The sequence below is a fragment of the Rhinolophus sinicus genome, linkage group LG02 (genome assembly GCF_036562045.2).
Source record: "Rhinolophus sinicus isolate RSC01 linkage group LG02, ASM3656204v1, whole genome shotgun sequence".
Classification (NCBI taxonomy): Eukaryota; Metazoa; Chordata; class Mammalia; order Chiroptera; family Rhinolophidae; genus Rhinolophus; species Rhinolophus sinicus.
In genome coordinates this window covers 7,744,081-7,764,312 of record NC_133752.1, presented here as the reverse complement: position 1 = coordinate 7,764,312, position 20,232 = coordinate 7,744,081, and the positions used below count along the sequence as shown (strand labels likewise).

At 42.8% G+C, this 20,232-nt stretch overlaps 1 protein-coding gene across 2 annotated transcripts in view; it reads left to right on the top strand.

The window, feature by feature from the left end:
- The window catches only part of BOD1L1 (biorientation of chromosomes in cell division 1 like 1), a 51,556-nt gene that overhangs the window by 14,699 nt on the left and 16,625 nt on the right, over positions 1 to 20,232 (top strand). For both annotated transcript variants that reach the window (XM_074321445.1, XM_074321440.1), the window contains exons 7-14: positions 917 to 1,028; positions 1,688 to 1,826; positions 2,845 to 2,917; positions 4,744 to 10,723; positions 12,600 to 12,664; positions 14,013 to 14,097; positions 18,030 to 18,073; positions 19,570 to 19,630. In XM_074321445.1, the coding sequence (XP_074177546.1) occupies positions 917 to 1,028; positions 1,688 to 1,826; positions 2,845 to 2,917; positions 4,744 to 10,723; positions 12,600 to 12,664; positions 14,013 to 14,097; positions 18,030 to 18,073; positions 19,570 to 19,630 (6,559 nt within the window). The remainder of the gene's footprint in view (positions 1 to 916; positions 1,029 to 1,687; positions 1,827 to 2,844; positions 2,918 to 4,743; positions 10,724 to 12,599; positions 12,665 to 14,012; positions 14,098 to 18,029; positions 18,074 to 19,569; positions 19,631 to 20,232) is intronic.

Genomic DNA, 20,232 nt, shown 5'->3' with positions numbered 1-20,232 from the left:
AGTGAAAACTGGTAAGAACCTGAGGGTTTCATGGTGTGGAAATGTTTGAATCAAGTATGAATAGAGCCATACAAGCACGTGATGTGCAGCCACTCACGTAACGTTAAGAAGGAAGTACAGCCCACATAGTTACTGGATTTGTAAGTCCTTCAGAGATGTGTCATTGGATTAACAATAGCTTTTGACAGGAAAAAACTGTTACCTCATTGTACGTGTACATCAGTTTTAAGATGTCTTTTCAGAAACATTAAAATATGAAACATTAAAATATGAGAAGTTGCACATGTTAGAAAAGTTGCACATGTTAGGAAATGTTATTTCATAGAAAAACGATTTGAATGACGTACACCCAGTGCTAATAGTGGCTTTACTCAGGAAAAGCTGGCTTGATCAGAAGTTCTGCCTTTGGCACTTTGAGACAGTTGTGAGCCTGAAAGGGGCAGTGGGAGTAACACAATCACGGGCTTCTCCCTGCATTCCACAACAGAGAGTCCGACACCCAAAATGGGTCCTGAGTGTATAACCAGCACGTCACATTTGCTGTAGGACTTGCCTGTCACTTGACTCTACATTTCAACTTGCTCTTTTAAGGATAATCAAAAAATTATGGAGACCTACCTATGTTCACTGGATGCTCATAGATGTTTTCACAATTTTCCTTTTAATTCAAGTAACCAGTTTATTAAACCACCATTCCTCAAAACGATACTTTCCCCATTCTTTAAATTAATGGCATTCTAAAAGAGTAATAGAAAATTTTCACTCTGTTGTTATTCTGTTAGCTTCCAAATTGTGTAGCTTCCAGATTTTGCACATCCCATTAATTTGTAAGAACATTTGAAGGGCCAACGTATTTTTTTGAGTGTTTTGCTTTTGCCTGATAATCAGAATTATTGTGAATATTTTGTGGTTTTAGGCTAAAGAAAAAGAAGAGAGGCTTTTAAGAAGGCAAATTAATAGAGAGAAACTGGAAGAAAAACGAAAACAGAAAGCAGAAAAGACAAAGTCTACAAAAGCTAAGAGTCAAGGTATAGGAGATGTTAACTTTAATGTTTTTAAACTATCTTACATCCTCCATTATTTTCTAGATGTTTATGTTACGAGATAGGATTGTAAAGTAAAATGATCTGAATTATATCTCAGTAAAGCTGTTATATATTTTTTAAATGATCTGTTTTCAGGTGTGGAAGCTTTCCTTTTTAATCGGATGTGTTTAGTGACTTTTTTTTAAATGATATTACTGTATCTCAATTAAACAGAAATGAGCTTACACAACTTACGTCTTAGCAGTTTACTTTCCAGTGGCTGTGGAATGAGTTATCACTGCAGAGCGGATTGTTAACTCATGAGTAATTGAGCCTTACTAGTGATATTAATGGAATTAATCTCTGCTTTATGTTAACTCAAATGTCAAACACGTTTCTGCAATATTTCATTGAACAAACTTGAACTTCTTGTGCATACTGTTCCTGTGTAATATACAAATACATACACATACTCGTATATAAGCGTTTGAAATAAAAGATAAGACTTTTCTATCTACACATTATTCCAGCACAGTGTAAGGATGTTAAAGCCATTTTGCATTTTCACAGTGATTAGAAAATCTTAATGAAAAATAAATATTATACTGTTTAGAAAACTCTGTTCTGAAATACAGTTTGTTTATTGATTGCTTCTTTCCTAGGCAAAAATAGTGTGGATTTAGAAGAATCATCAGCAAAGAGTTTGGAACCTAAAGCCCCCAGAATTAAAGAAGTCCTTAAAGAACGGAAAGTTCTAGAGAAAAAAGTAGCCCTAAGCAAAAAAAGAAAAAAAGATTCAAGGTACATATTTTATCTGGCAACTTTCCCATTGTAACATTCTCCCAGCATGCTTTCCGAAGAGAGCCATTGAAAACGACAGGAAAGAGCCAGACCTTGAGTGTGTATGTTGTTGCATGTTTATTAAAGACCTTAGAGTTTTGTTTTTAGTTATAATTCATTGTGTTAATATCTATAATATTTCAAAGTGTTCATCTTAATCTTTTTTGGGATGTCCCAGACTGTTTTGATAGTCTGATAGGAGCTTTGGAGTCTCTCCTCAGAAAAAAAAGCGTGTGCATAAACAGACAGCTGCTCCTAGAGTTTCAGAGGGTTTATGGACCCTCTAGACTTACTCAGGAAGTACCCCCATTCTGGTCATTCAGTAACCCCTTATTTACAGTGATTGTGTCCATTTTTGTCTTTCCAGGCAATTGTCTTCACCAGTATCCCATGCTTCTCCCCATAAACCAGAGTGCTGTACCAAATTCTTTTTAACACTGCATTATTATAGTTAATGCTGTAAGAATTAGAAAGCTGAAGATACAGAGTGGCTATGAAGTCACATGAGCTATCGGCCAAATGCAGTTTGCTATTCCATTAAGCTGCAATTAAGTAAATTTATCAGACTTCAAGGTAGCTGAATCAGTAATTTGCAGAACTCAGTGAGAGGAGTCAGCTCTCAGTTTCCTTATTATACCTCCTTCCTATTGGTCTGAATAAATAAGACTACCCTGTTTACTCAAAGATGGTAAGACTTTCAAAATGTAATCATAGCTCATAAACTATTTCGTTTAGAACAGCAATTCAGGAATTTTTGTTTCAAGGATATTTTTCTTTAACACCAAAAGTACTCCATGTCACATTTGGGATTCTGTTCTCTGTTGACTAAGAATAGGATTTCAGTTGAAATGTAACAAGTCTCTATTTATGGGTCAAGTGTTTATAGAAAAGGAAAAGCTAAGCTTTTCCTTTTTTTAACCTTCCTGAAAATTTCTTACATTTGATTCCAAGTTCATATTTGACTTTTTCCCCCACATAGGAATGTTGAAGAGAATTCTAAAAAGAAACAGCAAGCTGAAGAAGATTCCAAAGAAAGCCTCAGAATGAGTGAGGTGTGTCTTAATTAATAAACGCCCATTTTAAATGCTCTTTTGTTAGATATAGGCCATTTGGTTCTTTGGCGTAAAAGTTAGAATGCAATTTTCACTTTTCCAAGTTAAATAAAAATCTCTTACGTTCCGTATTGTTGAACCCGCATCCTGTTATGATCTGAATTCCTCGTTTTGGCAAGTTGATGCATATGGTCATTTATCTAGATAGTAGCTACTTTTCTGCTCCCTGCCCCCCCTTATATTGGCAGTAACAAAATTGCCAGTAATAATAATGAAAAAATAAAGGGGGTTGGCTGACTAAAATCTCTCCTCCATAACAAATCATCTGTTTCATTCTCCTTCATTCCTTATCCACATATGTACATAATTTTATTGAGTGAATATGATCTTGCAAAATGTTAGTAACATTCACTCTTACTCATCTCATGTTACTTGTAAGCTTCCTAATTATTATATTTAATAATTGCATCCTCTAATATAAAATGGATATACCATAATATAGGCATTACCTTTAGTTGAGCACTTAGATCGTTTCCAAAATTTGATCCTTTTAAATAGTAAAAATATGTGCAATGAATACATTTGTTTCCCTTTTTGGAGTATCTTCTTGGGATAAACTTTGCTTTCATTGGTTTTTAAATCCTTATTTATAATGCCAAACATGTAATTCTATTGCTGAACTATCTTAATACTTCTAAGGAAGAAAACTAATAATGTAGTGACTATTCATAGCCAGTAAATATTCTTGATTTCTTTATTCAGAAGTTTAAGGCATATTTCAGTATGTCCTGATATTTTAATGGCATATTTTTAAATATTTAACTTTATTAGATGATACATTTTTTTGACAAATGATCTCAAAATTTTATTCACATTAATTGGTTAGAATTTACTGCAAAATTAGATTGATGAAATCCCTTTTAGTTCTTTCTTTAAGGAATTTAATTTTAAAGTATTTTTAAAGGTTTGATTACATCCTGATCCCTATCTTAGTAAAAATACATTCATCTTTGTGTTAAATTCTAAGGAGATGCAGGGGTAAGCTGACCCCAGAGACACAGGTTTTTCTGAGGACTTTAAACCATTCTGTGAATAAGGATAATTATACCTAGTAGTCAGTGAGTCTTTATTAAGTGTGTTTAGTCAGCATCCACTCATTAACATTAAGAATCTACTACGGCCATACTTTGGGGCTTAGGGGTAGGTTCAGATGCGATGACCTCTCAGTATCTTTCCTTGGCTACATGACCATACACATACATTTTATGGAACATGGTTCCTACTACTGAGAGTTATTGTGTGCATTTGAAACTTCCTAACTGGCGTGTCTACCAAGTAGCTAAATTCATGAGGTCCTCATAAATCTGGTTTCTAAATTAAAATATAGGAAACCTTTGTTTCAGTATAAAATTTTAAATTGCCTTCAACATTAGGTGTGCTTTTGGCCTGAAAAGCACTTGGATTGTCATTCATTCTGTTTATGTTTATGAACTACCATAGGGTATATGATGGAGAGTTAAAGAAAGCCTAAATGCATGGACAAATACCCGGAGAAATAACGAGTCTCTATAATGATGCCTGTAGTGTAGCAGGAAGAGCACTAGACTTGTAATGAGATCATCTAAATTCGTCAAGTTATTGAATCGTGCTGAGCTTCACTTTCCTGGTGCATAAAATTAAGTTCATAATCCCTACCACAGGCTGCTTGCAAAGATTAAGTAAGGTGTAAAACATGTGATAGCATTCAACATATTAAATGCACCCAGATGTTAAATTTGAGTGTAAAAATTAACTTTCTCATATTTTAACCTTTATTTTCTTCACAGCATTGTGAAAAGGAAAAGGTGTCTTCTTCAAAGGATTCCAAGCATGTTCATGTAAAAAGTGAACCAAGTAAACCTACCCGGAGACTCTCGGAGTCTTTGCATTCAGCTGATGAAAACAAAAATGAATCCAAAATCGAAAGAGAACATAAAAGACGGACATCTACCCCTGTTGTGATGGAAGGGGCACAGGAAGAGACTGACACGCGAGATGGAAAAAGGCAATTGGAACGCTCAGAAATGGGCACAGAAGAACCCCAGAAACAGAAAAGCACACTTAGAAATGAAAAGCATCTAAAGAAAGATGATTCTGAAACACCACATGTGAAAAACCTACTGAAGAAAGAAGTGAAATCCTCTAAGGAGAAGCCTGAAAAAGAAAAAATTCTGTCAGAAGACAAATTATCCATGAAACATAAACATAAAGGGGACAGTGTACATAAAACAGGTGATGACACTGAGCTTCACTCTTCTGAAAAAGGTTTAAAAGTAGATGAAAGTATTCAGAAGCAAAGTCAACAGACTAAACTCTCCTTAGATGATAAAGCTGAACGAAAAAGTAAACATAGGAATGAAAGGAAATTATCAGTTTTAGGCAAAGATGGAAAGCCAGTTTCTGAATATATTATAAAAACAGATGAGAATGTTCGTAAAGAAAACAACAAAAAAGAAAGACACCTGTCAACTGAAAAAACTAAGACAGAGCACAAATCAAGAAGATCAAGTGATTCCAAAATTCAGAAAGATTCTCTGAGTTCCAAGCAGCATGGAGTCACATTACAGAGAAGAAGTGAAAGTTATTCAGAGGATAAGTGTGATATGGACTCGACCAACTTAGATAGTAATTCAAAACCAGAAGAGGTTGTCCACAAGGAGAAGCGAAGAACAAAGAGCTTGTTAGAAGAGAAACTTGGGTTCAAGTCGAAATCCAAAAGTCAAGGCAAACAGTTGAAAGTCATTGAAACAGAATTACAAGAAGGTGCCACAAAACAGACGGCCACTCCAAAACCAGAGAAGGAAAAGTACACAGAAGAAAATGACCCAGATAGACAGCGAAAGTCTAAAGTTGAGGACAAATCTTCTGAGGAAGCTGGCGTTGAACCTGTATTAGAGAGTGCTGCTTGTTCAGCACACGGTACGCAGAAGGACGCCAGTCACAGAGCTAAGCCACCGTTAGCAAAGGAGAAGTGTAAGGGTGACAAAGATGCAAGCTCCTCCAGACTTGAGAGGAAGTTATCAGATGGGCACAAAAGCAGAAGCTTAAAGCACAGCAGTAAGGACGTGAAAAAGAAGGAAGAAAATAAATCAGATGATGGTAAAGAAGTGGACAGTAATCATGACAAAGCCAGAGGGATTAGTTCAGTCATAGAAAGGAAATTAAGTAGAAGATCGTGTGAAAATCGAAGAGGAAGCTTATCCCAAGAAATGACCAAAGGAGAAGAAAAACTTGCAGCAAACACTTTGGGCACTCCCACTTGTTCCTCCCTTCAGAGACCAAAAAAAAGTGGCGATACCACATTGATCCCTGAACAAGAGCCAATGGAAACTGATGCTGAGCCTGCTGTTGAAAATGCATCTGAAGTATCTAAAACCCAGGAGAGCAGCAGTAATAGTTCTCAGCAAGATATGGACTCTGACAATGTGATGAAACAAAAAACTACAGCCACAGTTCTAAAGGGTGATTTAAGAACTTCCACAGTAGACGCAAAGACAGCAGCTCCAGTGTGTAAATCGGGACGTGGGACAGTTGCTAGTAATTCTGAAAAGCACGCTGACCATAAGAGCATCCTGACCAGGAAAGTGCATGTCCAAAGTGCTGTGTCCAAGCTAAGTCCCAGGGAGAAAGAACCCAGTCAACAAGAAACTCGTGAAATGAATGTAGACTCTGAAACGAGTCAGAGGATGTTACCTCGTGCCCCATCAGAAAGTGACGGGGCACAAAAGAATTTGAAAAACGCAAGACCCACTGAAGAGCGTGTTGCTCAGGGAAACTCTGTTCTTGAACATTCCACAGATTTAAACCCCTCACCGTCCTTAAGTTCAGGGACTGTTGTGCCTCAGAAACAACCTCATGAGTCAGATGTAATTCCTATCATTGACAAAAGAACTGTGTTAGAAGGTGGCCCAGCCAGCACCTCCCCTGCGGACCACACTGGTTCCCCTAACCAAAGTCTGACTGTTGGCGAATCAGAGGTCCCTAGGACAAGTGACAGCAAAGAAGGCGGTACGATTTCCACAGCTGATACTGCAGCAAAAGCAAGTACAGATAGCAAAAGGCACATTCCAGCAGGTTACCAGGCCACCGCACCGCACAGGAAGCCAGGAGAAGTGAGCATGCCTTTTGGTAGCGAGTTAACAGGCACAATTATGGAACATGAGAGTGTTAACAAAGACGGTGGCTTGGTGGCCATGGCCAGGAAAGAAAGTGGCTTAAGTACAGAGCCCACTTCAAAGCATGCAGTGAGAACTGTGGTCGAAAATGGCAAGAAGGATGGCATTGCTGCAGGTGTGACCACTGAAAAAGATGCTAAAACTGTTGAACTGAAGCACAGTGGAGAGCCAGGTGACGTAGAAAACACGCCAGCTGTTGTTGAAAGAAGGCATGAGAGCAGTGAGGTGGACACCAGTGCTGGAAGGAACGCTGCAGCATCTGCTTTACACCAAAGGAGTGGACAGCCTGAGAATGCGGCTGGGTCTGCTCGAGCAGAAAAGGCTTCTGTGGCCACTAGTACTGAAGGGAAGGACAGCGGCATTACTGGAGACCCGGTGAAAGCCGGGAATGCCACCACCACGTCTTCAGAAGCCGGTGCGGGGCAGGTGGCTGTGCCTTGCACAAGCATCGAGGCCGATGAAGGCCTCATAACAGGCGCGTGCTGCAGAAACAATCCTCTCCGGGTTGGGGCAGAAGCCAGCGAAGGCACTGTTTTTGCGGCAGCCGAAGAGGGTGGGGGCGTGGTCACAGAGGGATTCGCCGAAAGCGAAACTTGCCTCACCAGCACCAAGGAAGGAGAAAGTGGAGAGTGTGCTGTGGCCGGAGCTGAAGGACGAGCTGCAGACCCCGTGCCTCAGGCAGCTCCCATTGGAGACAGTGTCAACAGTGCTGTGACAGAGGAGAAAGATGATGCTGTGACCAGTGCCGGCTCTGAAGAAAAATGTGACGGCTCTTCCAGTAGACACTCAGAAATAGTCGAAGGAACTGGTACCTTCATTAGTGAAATTGAAAGCGATGGAGCCGTAACGAGTGCTGGGACCGAAATACGAGAGGGCTCATTAAGCAGTGAGGAGCTAGATGGATTCCAGAGGACAGTGACGAGATTGGGCCCCAAGAAAGAAACTGAGGGAACTGTGACATGTACAGGAGCAGAAAGGAGAAGCGACCACTTTGTTATGTGCTCAGGAACTGGGGCAGGGCCGCAGGAGGAGCGCATTGTTACAGGTGCAGCCGTGGTCCTGGGAGACGACGACACGCCACCAGGAACAAGTGCCACCCAAGAAGGAGATGGTTCTGTGAATGACGGCACGGAGGGTGAAAGTGCGGTCACCAGCACAGGGATCACGGAGGAGGATGGAGAGGGCCCTGCAAGCTGCAGCGGTTCCGAGGAGAGCGGCGAAGGCTTTGCGCTAAGTTCTGAATCTGAAGAAAATGGGGAGAGTACAATGGACAGCACAGTAGCCAAAGAAGTGACTAATGTACCGTCGGTCGCCGCTGGTCCCTGTGATGACGAAGGCATTGTCACCAGCACGGGTGCCAAAGAGGAGGATGATGAAGGTGAGGGTGTTGTCACTAGTACTGGACGAGGAAATGAAGTCGGGCACACTTCAGCCTGCACGGGGATGGAAGAAAGCGAAGGCGTCTCCGTCTGTGAAAGTGCAGAAGAGGGAGACAGTCCGATTGGGACTGCAGAGGGGCATGTGGCAGCTGAGGCCGGAGCGGCCATCGTAAATGCACATGAAAGTGACGTCGATAGCAGGAGTGGTGCCGAGAAGGAAGGTAAAGATACCGAGATCTGCTCCAGTGCAAAAGAGATTGTTGAAAGCAGCGTGACCAGCGCCGTGGGCAGAAAGGCTGAAGCGGCGCCCGAGCCTGAAGGTGGCGAGGGTCCCATGACTAGTGCGGCTTCAGGTCAAAGCGACAGTCAGCTCACCGGGAAAGAAAATGCTGGAGACACCACTATTTCCACTGGCCTGGTGGGGGGCAGCTATGAGGCAGTTGTGTCCGGGGCAGTCCCAGAATATGAGGTCCATCACACATCGCCCAGTGAGAAAGAGGAGGAAGGTGTCATCACCTCTGTGAAAAATGAGGAGTGTGATGGCCTCATGGCTTCTACAGCCAGTGACAATATCAGCAACCAGGCTTGTTTGGCTGGGGGCAAAAGTCCAGGCACAGGCTTGATGATTTCCACCAGCACGACGAATGGTTACACCGCGCAGTCAGACACGATTGTGGATATGCAAGAAGGTCGTTCAGGTGCTCCGAGAGCAGAGGAAGGGCTGGAAGGCCCCCGCGTGCACACAGACGACTTCGAGGCCCCCATGCCCAGTGCAGTTTCGGGAGAAGACAGCCAGGCCACTGCTCTGAGAAACGAAGACAAAGACGAGTGCGCCATGATTTCCACAAGCATCGAGGAGGAGCTGGAGGTGCCCGTGTCCAGTGCAGCCACTGTCGCCCGGGCCGGAAGTCAGCAGCCGGCTGCAGCTGTGGACGGCCGAGCGCAAGGCCCGGTCTCGCTCAGCACTGACGGCCCCGAGGAGCCTATGCCCAGCGCACCCACAGAGGCTGCCAGTCCTCACGCCTCCACTAGCAAGGAGGACCGGGACGACGCGCTCATTTCCACCAGCATCGCAGAAGAATGCGAGGCCTCTGTTTCTGGCGTGGGTGCGGAGAGTACAAACGAGCAGTCTGCGGCAGCCATGGAAGAAAAGGATGGCAGTGCTGTCATCTCAACAAGCTCAGGAGAAGACTGCGAGGGCCCGGTGTCTAGTGCCGTCCCTCGGGAAGAGGGCCATCTCTTGGTCACACCCGCTGAAGAGATAAGCGACACCACCGTGATCTCCACAAGCACCTCTGAGGGGCGTGAAGCCATCATGAGGGGAACTGTCCCACGAGATGCAGACCAGCCCCCTGCTGCAAGAATGGAGGACCCGAGTGATGCTGCCATCATCTCCACCAGCACGGCCGAATGCGTGCTCATCGCCAGCGGCCGAGACAGGCCCGAGGAGAATCAGCTGACTGCCAGCATCCCAGAAGGAAAAGATAGCCTGGCCTCTGCAAAGGAGAGCAAGTGTGAGGTCCCTATGCCCAGCCTCCTGGCTGAGAACACCTGTCGGTGTCCCGGGCCAGTCACAGGAAGGAAAGAAGTGCGTCCTGAGGAAGGGTGCGACAGGGTGTCCGTCAGTGTGCTCTCCACAGAAGGCGGCCCGCCGGCAAACAAGGATGTGTCCGTGAGCTCTGTTCCCATAGGAGATGGAAGCCCTGAGGCAGGGACGGGCAGGGACAGCACTACGGCGAGCTGTTTGGCGGCGAGGGGCTCGGCCAGGACTGCTGACGCACCTGTCCCCCGGAGGGGACCAGAGCCCACATCGGGGCAGATGACTGAGGACTCCTCTGTCAGCATTCGCTCTTTGACAGCCGTGAGCACGGGTGCTAACGTAGCTAATGACATGCCACGTGTCGGAGACGCTGCCACACAGCAATCCTCTCTCCCTCCTGCCCGGCGGCAGCCTGAGGGTGACTGGAAAACCACCACTGCCAAATGTGTTAATGGTGGAGAAGCAGAGAGTGCGCCTTCCCGCTCAGCCTGTTCGGCTGCCCACAGTGTAGCCCTGCCAGCTCCTACAGGCGAGCAGGACTTGACCAGAAGGGGTGAGCCCAGTGGCAAATGGACTGCTCAGGCGTCCGCTGAGAACACAGAAGATGGCATGACAAAATCATTGCAGAAGGAAGGAGACCTCGAGGTCACTGTTTCTTCTGAAGAAGATTTGGGTGAGAATCTCTCTAATTGTACATTTTAGCATTTTATAGAGATGAATGTATGTAGAGTGCATTTAAGACAACCTTCCAAAAGATGGTTTTGGTTCCAGAATGTCACAAAATAACTTACCAAACTTGCAGGTCAAGCTCTCTAAAACAAACTTGTGTTTGAAAGCTTAAAACTGTAAACCCGTTTCTCATGGGCAAGGAAGACAGGCAGGAAGCTGAGGAATGGGTGGCCCACTAGCCCCATGTGTCATCTGCGTGGCTGACATCTGCACGTTACTGAACTCTTTGACCTTCAGGTTTCTCGTCAATGAAAATGAAGAATACCTTACAACAACCCTGTGAAATAAGTATTTTTTCATCACCCGCATTTTACAAATGAGCAAATAGGTTCACAGAATTTAAGTAACTTGCATGATACTTGGGTGTCTTCTAGAAAACAGTTACTTCTGAGCCTCAGTTTTCTTTTGCATGGAATGGGGTAATAGCACAAACCATCACTTCATCTCTCATCTGACTGCGGAGGTTTGCAGCACATGGCAGTTCAAGCCAGCTGGTCCCTTTAATCAAGGGAGCTTTTGTTTTTATAACTGAGTTTACTGTTCAGGTAAAATGAGTTAGTTTTTGGTTTAGAACTTGGTTGAAAGGGAAATGAAACCTACTCTCTCCTGACAGATTTCAGAGAGTGCTGGTCGTGTTAGAAATGGTTGGTAACTTTGAAGGTGTAAGCTTTGAGCTCAGTCACTGACCATTCCGTCCAACTTGGGACACTTTATACCAGCTGCTACTGTCCTAGGCTCTGGGGATGCCAAGTTAGATAGTCGAGGTGGGAAGATAGCTGTGCGTCCAGCTGTGCAGGGAAGTAGGCAGTGACACTAGTGTGACAGGTTCTTAGAGGTGAGTTAAGCACGGGATCCTGTGGGGACTCAAAGGGACGTGGGCTGGTCTTGAGGGGGGTCAGGGACTTCTTTCCCACCCACTCTGCCTGTAGCATCCTGGGCTTTGAAACTGGAACAGACCTTAAATACCATGTAATGCAGCCTCAGAAAGCTGAGGCCACTAGGTACAGTCCTGTTCATTATAGGGACTTAAATAGGAGACATTAAGGAATGTTCCAAGGGTTGAAATAAGTAAGTTTAAAATTTTCCGTTGAATTTAGCCTGGGGTGAGGTAAATGTTCTGCAAGTTTTATGCAGTCTGTCACTCCTTCCTCCTTCCTTTGTTTTCCCCAAAGGAGGAGCAGCAAAAACAGAAGCACTTTAGCAAGGAAAGGCCTGCAGCCTCTTGGAGAAAGGAAGGATTTTCTTTGGAGGCTTATGTGTGGGCATGTGAGAGAAACTGGAAGCCACAAGTCGCAGGATAGGGGAGTGAAAGAAAGGTCCAAGACAGGGACAAACTTGAGTCTCCACCAGAGAAAATTCCATTTGCTTTTTGTCTGCCTCACAGTTGTTTACCTTTATGTTTGATTTCACCGTGTCAGCATAAAGCAAGAGAAGTGAGTCTATTCATAAATCCTCTTCTTTATCAAGAATATTCCTCAGTGGCCCAGAACATTTTCTTTTAGGGACAAACTTGGTACAGATCACTGTAGAGAAACACTTGGAAATAAGATTTCTCCACAAATAATACTGTGTCGTTCTTTCTGGTCAGCCACCTTAACAGCAAGAAACAATTTCAACACCCCACCCCCGCAAAAAAAAGTAAATGATCCCTGCCTTTCCTCTGAGATTTTTCATATATGTACCTTTTTATTGTTTTCTACTGACAGCCAAATAAAACAGGAAAAGGGGTGTGCTAGATGTGAACATTTTATTACCTTTTGATTCAGGATGTATTTTGTAAGCAGATTCTTAAATTGGTTTAATGGTTTGAATTTCATTAGGCAAAGAAGAGTCTCCATTGGATGTTTTGGGAGGATTGGAACTGAAAGCCGACGTGAAAACTGAGGTATGGCTGAAAACTCAGTTACGCTGAGCTGTGAATGGTGTGAGGACCTTTCCCCGCTAGGTGTATGTCCGTTTCAGCCGTACAGAGCTCTTATTTTTGTTGTACTAAAGACGCTTAAGTATTACTGTTGTCACATTCTGTGGGGAGGAGCAACGAACCTCAATAATCTCAGTAAATAGTGCCATTATCAATTCCATTTACTCAAATCAGAAACCCAAGAGTCACCCTCAGTTTCTCCGTCACCCCAGATGTAATCCGTTGTCAGTTCTTACAGGTTCCATTTCCAAAATATAATGTGAGTCCATCTGTTTCTATAGTTTCCACCCTAGTCTAAGCCACTACTTCAGGTGTGTCCCCCTTGGACTTCTTTCCTCTCAGGTCCCTCCTTCAATCTGTGATTCGCACAGCCCTGAGAGTTGCCCTGAAAAACATAAATAGGTCACGTCATTACTCTGCTTGAAATTTCCAGTGGCTTCTCATCATACTTGGAATAAAATCTAGTTTTTAATCATGGCCAATGTGGTTTACATAATTTAGTCTTCATGCTCCCTTTCCAGCCTGATCCTGTGGCTCCCTCCAAGTATGCATGACAGGATAGTGGTAAGCGGGGGGCCGTGAACAGGGCACGGGGGCTCGACTTACCCAGCAGGAGCAATGGGTATGCAGATGGGAGGGCTTGCAAGGAGGACATAGAGTGGAATTTTGTAAGTACAGTAGTACCTCGGTTTTCCAACATCTCTGTTGATGAACATTTCGGTTTACAAACACCATAAACCCAGAAATAAATGCTTTGGTTTTCGAACACACCTCAGAAGTTGAACATGTCACGCGGCTTCCACTGAGTGCAAGATCCTGAGGCCTAGCTGTCGGCTGTTTTTGACGTTTTGGAACTCGTTCATCTTCTGGAACGGATTATGTTCGAAAACCGAGGTACCACTGTAGTGTAGTAGAAATTTACCAGAGGAGAGAGAAAAGCTTTCCAGCAAAGAAGCGTATTCTAGACAGAGAGGGAAGGGCCGGGCTGATGGTGAGTCCCAGGCACTGCAATGGTTCAAGGTAGGCTGCAGTATAACGTAAGCCTGGAAAGGGCCGGCACCTGACCAGGAAGGGCCTTGTGTGCAGTACTAAGTTGGAGTCTTAATTTAAAGCAGTAGGACAGCCATTGATGCATGAAATTAGCTTGATTTTTTTGTTTTGTTTTGTTTTTAAAGGCTGGCAATATAAAAGCAGACTTTATATTGTTACAAGATGCTGGGTGTTTTGGTTTAATTCATGTGAGGTTAGCCTTGCCTTCTTGTTATAAAAACCTCAGTTAACTTGTTTTTTTATGGTGCTTTGGACTTTTTAGACGTTTGTACCATCAGAGGAAGAGAAAAATCATGAAATTCTAGCCCCATCAGAAAGTCCATGTGGGAGAAAGCTGGTTGGAATAGGTAAGCTCTTTTTAGCCATTGTTCACATTATTTTTTCCTTGCATGTGATTTTACCTTTCATTGAAGCTTAAAATCAATAGCTGCTTCATAATAATAAGCTGACGGGCCATATGAATTTAACATATCATACCTTTTGTTATGAAGCAGCAATCAATTTTATATAAGGTAGTTGTTTAAATCTGGTATCTCCTAGTCCTTGTGGCAAAAAGGAAGTTCTTTGAGCAAACTCTTTCTCAAGTGTTGTGTCTCCCTTCCTGCACTTGCAGGAGCTATCATTGCAGCTCGTTTCCAAAGGCAGGTCTGCAGCCCGTGGGCTGGGCCTGCTTCTCTAACTCCCGCACTCTTGGCCCGTGGACTCTGGCCGTTGCCCCAGTGACTACACCAAAGCCACTGCAAGTTTGCATAGCCTCTTCTCAGTCTCTCAGTGCCAGTCTTTTTTTAATTCTATTTTATTTTATTTTATTTTTTTGGTTCATATTAAAAATATAGCTAACATACAATCTTATATTAGTTTTGGGGGTACAGCATAATTATTCAGCATTTATAGACCTAAAGAAGTGATCACCACGATAAGTCCAGCAACTATCTGATACAATACCACGCTGTCACAATATTATTGACTATATTTTCCATGCTGTGTGTCACATCCCCATGACTTGTTTATTTTATACCTAGAAATTTGGACCTCTTATTCCCCTTCCCCTCCTTTTTAAATGTATCAATTACAGTTGACATTCAGTATGTGCCACAGTTTTAGGGTCCACTGCAGACTTTTTAGGGGAGAGCCTCAGTGTCAGAAAGGATCAGGGCAGCAACTCCTAAACTCTGGTCTCAGGACCACTTTACACCCTTAAAAATGATTGAGGACCCCAGAGAGCTTCTGTCACACGGATTACACATGTTGACATTTATCAAGCAAAAAATTAAAATTGAGAAAGCTGTAAAATACGTATTAAGCTCATTATAATGAAGTTACTCTAAGTTAACATAAAAAAAAGGTGACATTGTTTTACATTTTTGCAAATCTCTTTTAAGTCTCGGTTGATAGAAAATAGCTGGTTTCTCGTGTCCGTTTCTGTATTCGATGCACTACTGTTGTCCTGGTTGAAGTATATGGAGAGAGTCCAGCACCACACATACCATGGGTGGCTGGATTTTACTAGTCTTTTCAGGTAATCGTGGGTACATCGTGTGGCCTCTGGAAAATGCCTGTGTGTACTCATGAGTTTAAAAGGTGAATAACATCTTAGTATTAATTGTGACAACAGTTTGGACCTTGTGGACCTCTTAGTGGAAAGTCTCGGGTCCTCCCAGGGATCCCTGGACCACACTTTGAGAACCAGTGGTTAGGAAAATAGAAATGAGAATTGTGCCAATAGAGATTTGTTTATGGTTTGTACTCTAGTCATTATTTTACATTTTCTTCTGATTCACACATTAGGAAAAATAGTAATAGGAACCTTAGAGTATTAGACCAAATTTAAAAGCAAATTCTCTTTTTTTTTTTGTTACAATGTTGAAATGTCAGTGCAAATCCGATGGAAGTGTCAGGGTGATTCTGGTTGCAAGTAACAGAAAACCCTGTAAAAGAAATATATTAGCTCCTTGTCTTAGTTCAAGCTGCTGTAGCAGAATTCCATCAGTTGAGTGGGTTAAACAAGTGTTTCTTTCAACAAGTATTTCTCTCAAGTGGTGGTAGAGACTGGGAAGTGTGAGTTCAGGGTGCCAGCTTGATCAGGTTCCTGGTGGAGGGGTCCCTTCCTGGTTATGGCCACACGTGGCCTTCCTTGGTGCATGTAGAGAGAGGGAGAGAGAGAGAGATCTCATGTCCCCTCTTCTTATAAGGACACTAATCCCATCCTGGGAACCCCACCCTTACAGTCTCACCTAAACCTGATCACCTCCCAAGGCCCCACCTCCAAATAAATACATGGGGGATTAGGGTTTTGATACGTGAATTTGAGGGGCACAAGCATCCAGTCCATAGCATCCACAAAGCTGAAAAGTAAAGGCAGGGTGATCTAAGAGCCCGGTGATACCCCAGAGACACATCTTGAAAAGGCCCAATTTCTTCTTCCTTGGCCCCCAACAGAGGTCATTGCTTTCTCATTCATGGCCTCTGGAAAAATATCTTTGTCCTGTGATTCTTGGCCAAAATCCGAAGACTTACTTGAATTCGGATTAAGTAGCTGTGTCCACCCTCAATGAATTGCTGTGACCAGGTGACTGTAACTTTCTGGTTGACTTAAATTAAGGCAAGTGCTCTGTTCCCGGGGCAAGAGTGGAGTTGATGTCTCTGGGAGCACACTGCCCGGGACCAGTCCAGGCTCTGGGGAAGGACAGAGCAGCTACAGCGTCTCCTGCAGTCGTCCCAGCTCTAAATTATTCATGGGCATGATACACATTAGTGAGCCAGTGAAAGTACTGGGAAAATCAAGATGGCAAATGCAGTCCTGCCCTCGGGGCTTTGCTGAAATGGCCAGGTGCAGGAGAAGATGCTGCCTGTAATAAAGTTCCTTTCATGTCTTCTGGGGTTCACTCAGCTGGGCAGGGCTTTGGGGACGGCCTCCGTTTAAGCTGCCCCGAGCTCGCCCTGCCCTTTAGTTACAGAAAGTAAGATACATAGACGCATAATAAAGTCCCCCCTCCTCGTGAGTACAATTGTGTATTTAAGCAAAAGCTAGGTCATAATATTTACACAGTTCTTCAATTCCTTTTTTTTACTGAGCCATATATTGTGTGCATCCTCCATTGTCGCTGTGTACAGATTGACTTCATCTGTTAGCTCAACAGCTTGGACAGTAACCTACAATGAATTTTCCTGTTTGTTAGGTCTTTTAGTAATCTCCAGTTTTGTAGTTTTTACTATTATAAACAAAGCCTCAATTAATTTTCATATGCATGTAACTGTTTCCCCAAGTATTTCCATAAAAGTGAATACATACGTTTTGAATTTTGATAAGCACTTGTCACCATCACCCCCTCCCCCATTTTGGAGCCAAATATTGAAGGATGAGTAGGTGTGTATTAGGTGGGAAAAGCTAAGAGAAAGGCAGTGTGTAAGCAGTGTCTGAACCCTCACCCGGGACCAGCTGCAGTGGTCAGGGCGGGACCTTCCCAGGCAAAGCCACCAGAAAGGGCAGCCTTCACAGTTTGTGACCTGCCAGCCTCATAAGCTGAAGTGTCTACCAGGCAGTCCCAGAAGACCACCCCAAGCCCTGGTAAGCCCTTCGTGCTGGCATGTGAAAGCCCTGACAATGACTGATCTCTCCCAAACTGAGATAGATGCATTAGTTAAAATGTGTTCGCATGTGTTATAGTAGAAATAATTAACATCCCATTTGTTAATTGTCAAAAAGGTAACATTTGAGGGGGTGCTGGAGTCCTTTGTTCCCACAGTTATATTTCAGATTACTGTGTTTGGGTATGGTTCAATAAGAGATCTACTTACGTAAAAGGAAGTGCTTTAGAAGAAAAATGTGTGTCCTGTCATTGTTGAGTAGAAACAGTACCTTGCACTTCAAGTTTCCAAAGAATATAAATAGACCTTTGCTGTTGGAAGGGATAAGAGCTAACTTTTCACTTGATGGCATTATTTTTAAATGAACCAGTGTAGCACTGTGCCTTCACAGTAAAGGTCTCCCACCTTTCTTCTGAGCGTCAGACCATCAACATAGGTAAATCCGTACTATTTAATGCACCACTGCCATTATTGTAAAAAGTCAGGTGGCATTAACTTCTGTTGTTTTTCTGGTAGTGTGACAGAACATGGATTGTAGAAAATCATTGGTCAGAATTTTATAATTCACAGAGGCAACTAGGCCACTTAGCAACATAGTCCTACCTAACTGCCCTAAAACACTCTAAATTTGTTTCTCTGGTTCAGAAACAATATTCAGTTTCCTTATTTCTCATTTTTTGTTTTTGAACAGCTGAAGTACAGAGGGAGCCTTTGTTGGTGAATGAATCACTGAGTGTAAGTCACTGTAGTGGTTGGTTTGTTGTCATTGTTGGGGTTGTTTTGGTGTTTTGAGAGCGATTGGGGAGGGGTGTCTGCAGTTTTTAGCAGACAGGAGGCTTTTGGTAGCATGCTCTCCACTGGAGTCCAGCGTACTGACCAGAGAGTTTTTACTTGTTCTTTTCCACATTCAGCTATATCCACAGATGTCATGAAATGAAATGTAGTTGTTTTCTTAAAAAAAGAAAAAAAGAAGCTCACTCTGAATTCAGCCCCACTGAATTTAGGCCAATGTCATGAAATAGAACAAAGGAAATAGAAGAGGCCCAGATTGCTCAGACTAGGAAACTCACCTGGTACATAGATGCTAATGAAATCCTCCAAAGAACTATGAACTTTCGATTTGTTATTATTACAATGACATTGCAAATTGCTCCGTGATGTTAATTTGTCAGGGTGATGTAGACGGGTTTTATTTTGAAAACTAAAGTTCACTTTATGTTTTTGGAAAGCTTTTCTAAACATACTAAACTATAATTGCGATATATGCATTTTTCCCCCCACATGTGGCTCTCATAATCCCTTTTGTGCTTGAAAGGAAATTTTTTTCGTATTTCTGAATGCATTTATAGGGGACCTGATATCATACCAGGAGTGAACATTTTGCAAAAGGCTTGCAAATCGCGGGCAGCCACATTCTTTCCAGTGCCCCTAGAGGTCTTACTACCCGATAGCTGTGACATCAGAGCCCTCAATGCCGAAGCATCCCATTTGTATTAGGTGGGTGCAGAAGTAAATGCGGTTTTTGCAATTGTTTTTAACCTTTTAAACTGCAGTGACTTTTGCACCAACCTAATAGCTAGACACTCGTACATAGTCTGCTGAGTAAGAAGGAGGAGAAAAGCCCACTTGGTTTGGTTCAGGTGTACCCTCCAGAGCCAGTGAGGAGATTGTAAGCTCCCCCAGCATGGCTCCATCCTACTTCCCAGGTTCCCGGAACCCCTGAACCCCAGCAGCTGCCTTTCCCCATCCAGGCACAACCACCCTTCCAAAATACACATGACATTCTGTAGCTTGCATTTAGAACGTTGTAGGACATTCTGAGACTTCACCTCAGTAAATAAAAAAAGGACAACTGACAAGATTTGCCAAGGGGAAATCTTATGACAGAATCCTTTAGCATTTTTAAGTAAAAAATCATGAGGGATTGTTGGAGGGGAAGAGAATTCACATAGAATTCAGAAATATTTTCTCTCTGATTTCTTACTCTCTTGTCATAAACATTTTAAAGACGAGAATAAACACAGTGGGATAATTTGTTAAACCAAAACTTCTTCAAAAGGAAGATGCTAAATGCTCTTGAGCTTCTGGGTGAAATAGAAACGAACACATATTCCAGCTCCTTTCAGCATTTCCCACAACTGCCAGAATATGGAAATTACCTTTCTTTTTTTCTTTCTGCCTTCAAGACTTAGCAGATTATCCATAAACAACCTTTTCTATTGTATGTTTAGGTCGAAAATTCAGGCTCAAGAGCAAATGAAGACATTCACAGCAAATCTCATGACAAAGAAGGTAAATTAGTGAATTTCATAGCAGTAATTTTCATAGTAATTGTAATTACCATTTGTTCAGTGCCTTCTATGTGCCAGGCCCTGTGCTAATTACTTCCACATTTTCTCTCGTTTAATGAATGTGATCCGTTTAATGAATGTGATCCGTAATGCTAGTGTTAACAGCATGACATCTGTAGTTGAGGAAGGGCAGGCAGTGGGGAGGCCTGGTAGCTTGCTCAGGGCCATGCAGCTTATAAGTGGTGCCTTGCCTTAAATAGCTACTAGAACTTTGCCGGTAACCTCGCAGTGGGCTCAATCCAGTGTGAATACAAAATGTTTAGTCCCCTGCACTTGTACAGTAGGCATTCTGTGCTAACTTCTGACAGGAAGTCTCAATTTGATACACCTCAGAGACACCACAATTACCATATTTTGCTGTGTATAATGTGCTCCCGTGTATAATGCACACCCATGGTTTTGGCCCAAACTTTCAGGTGAAAAAGATCGTTTTAATTTTTTAATCCAAATTTTTATTTGTTTATATTTAAGTATTTGTATTTTGTATTGTAAAGGAAGATTAGTATTTATTTTTTAACATGGTACAAGAAATTTTATGTAACA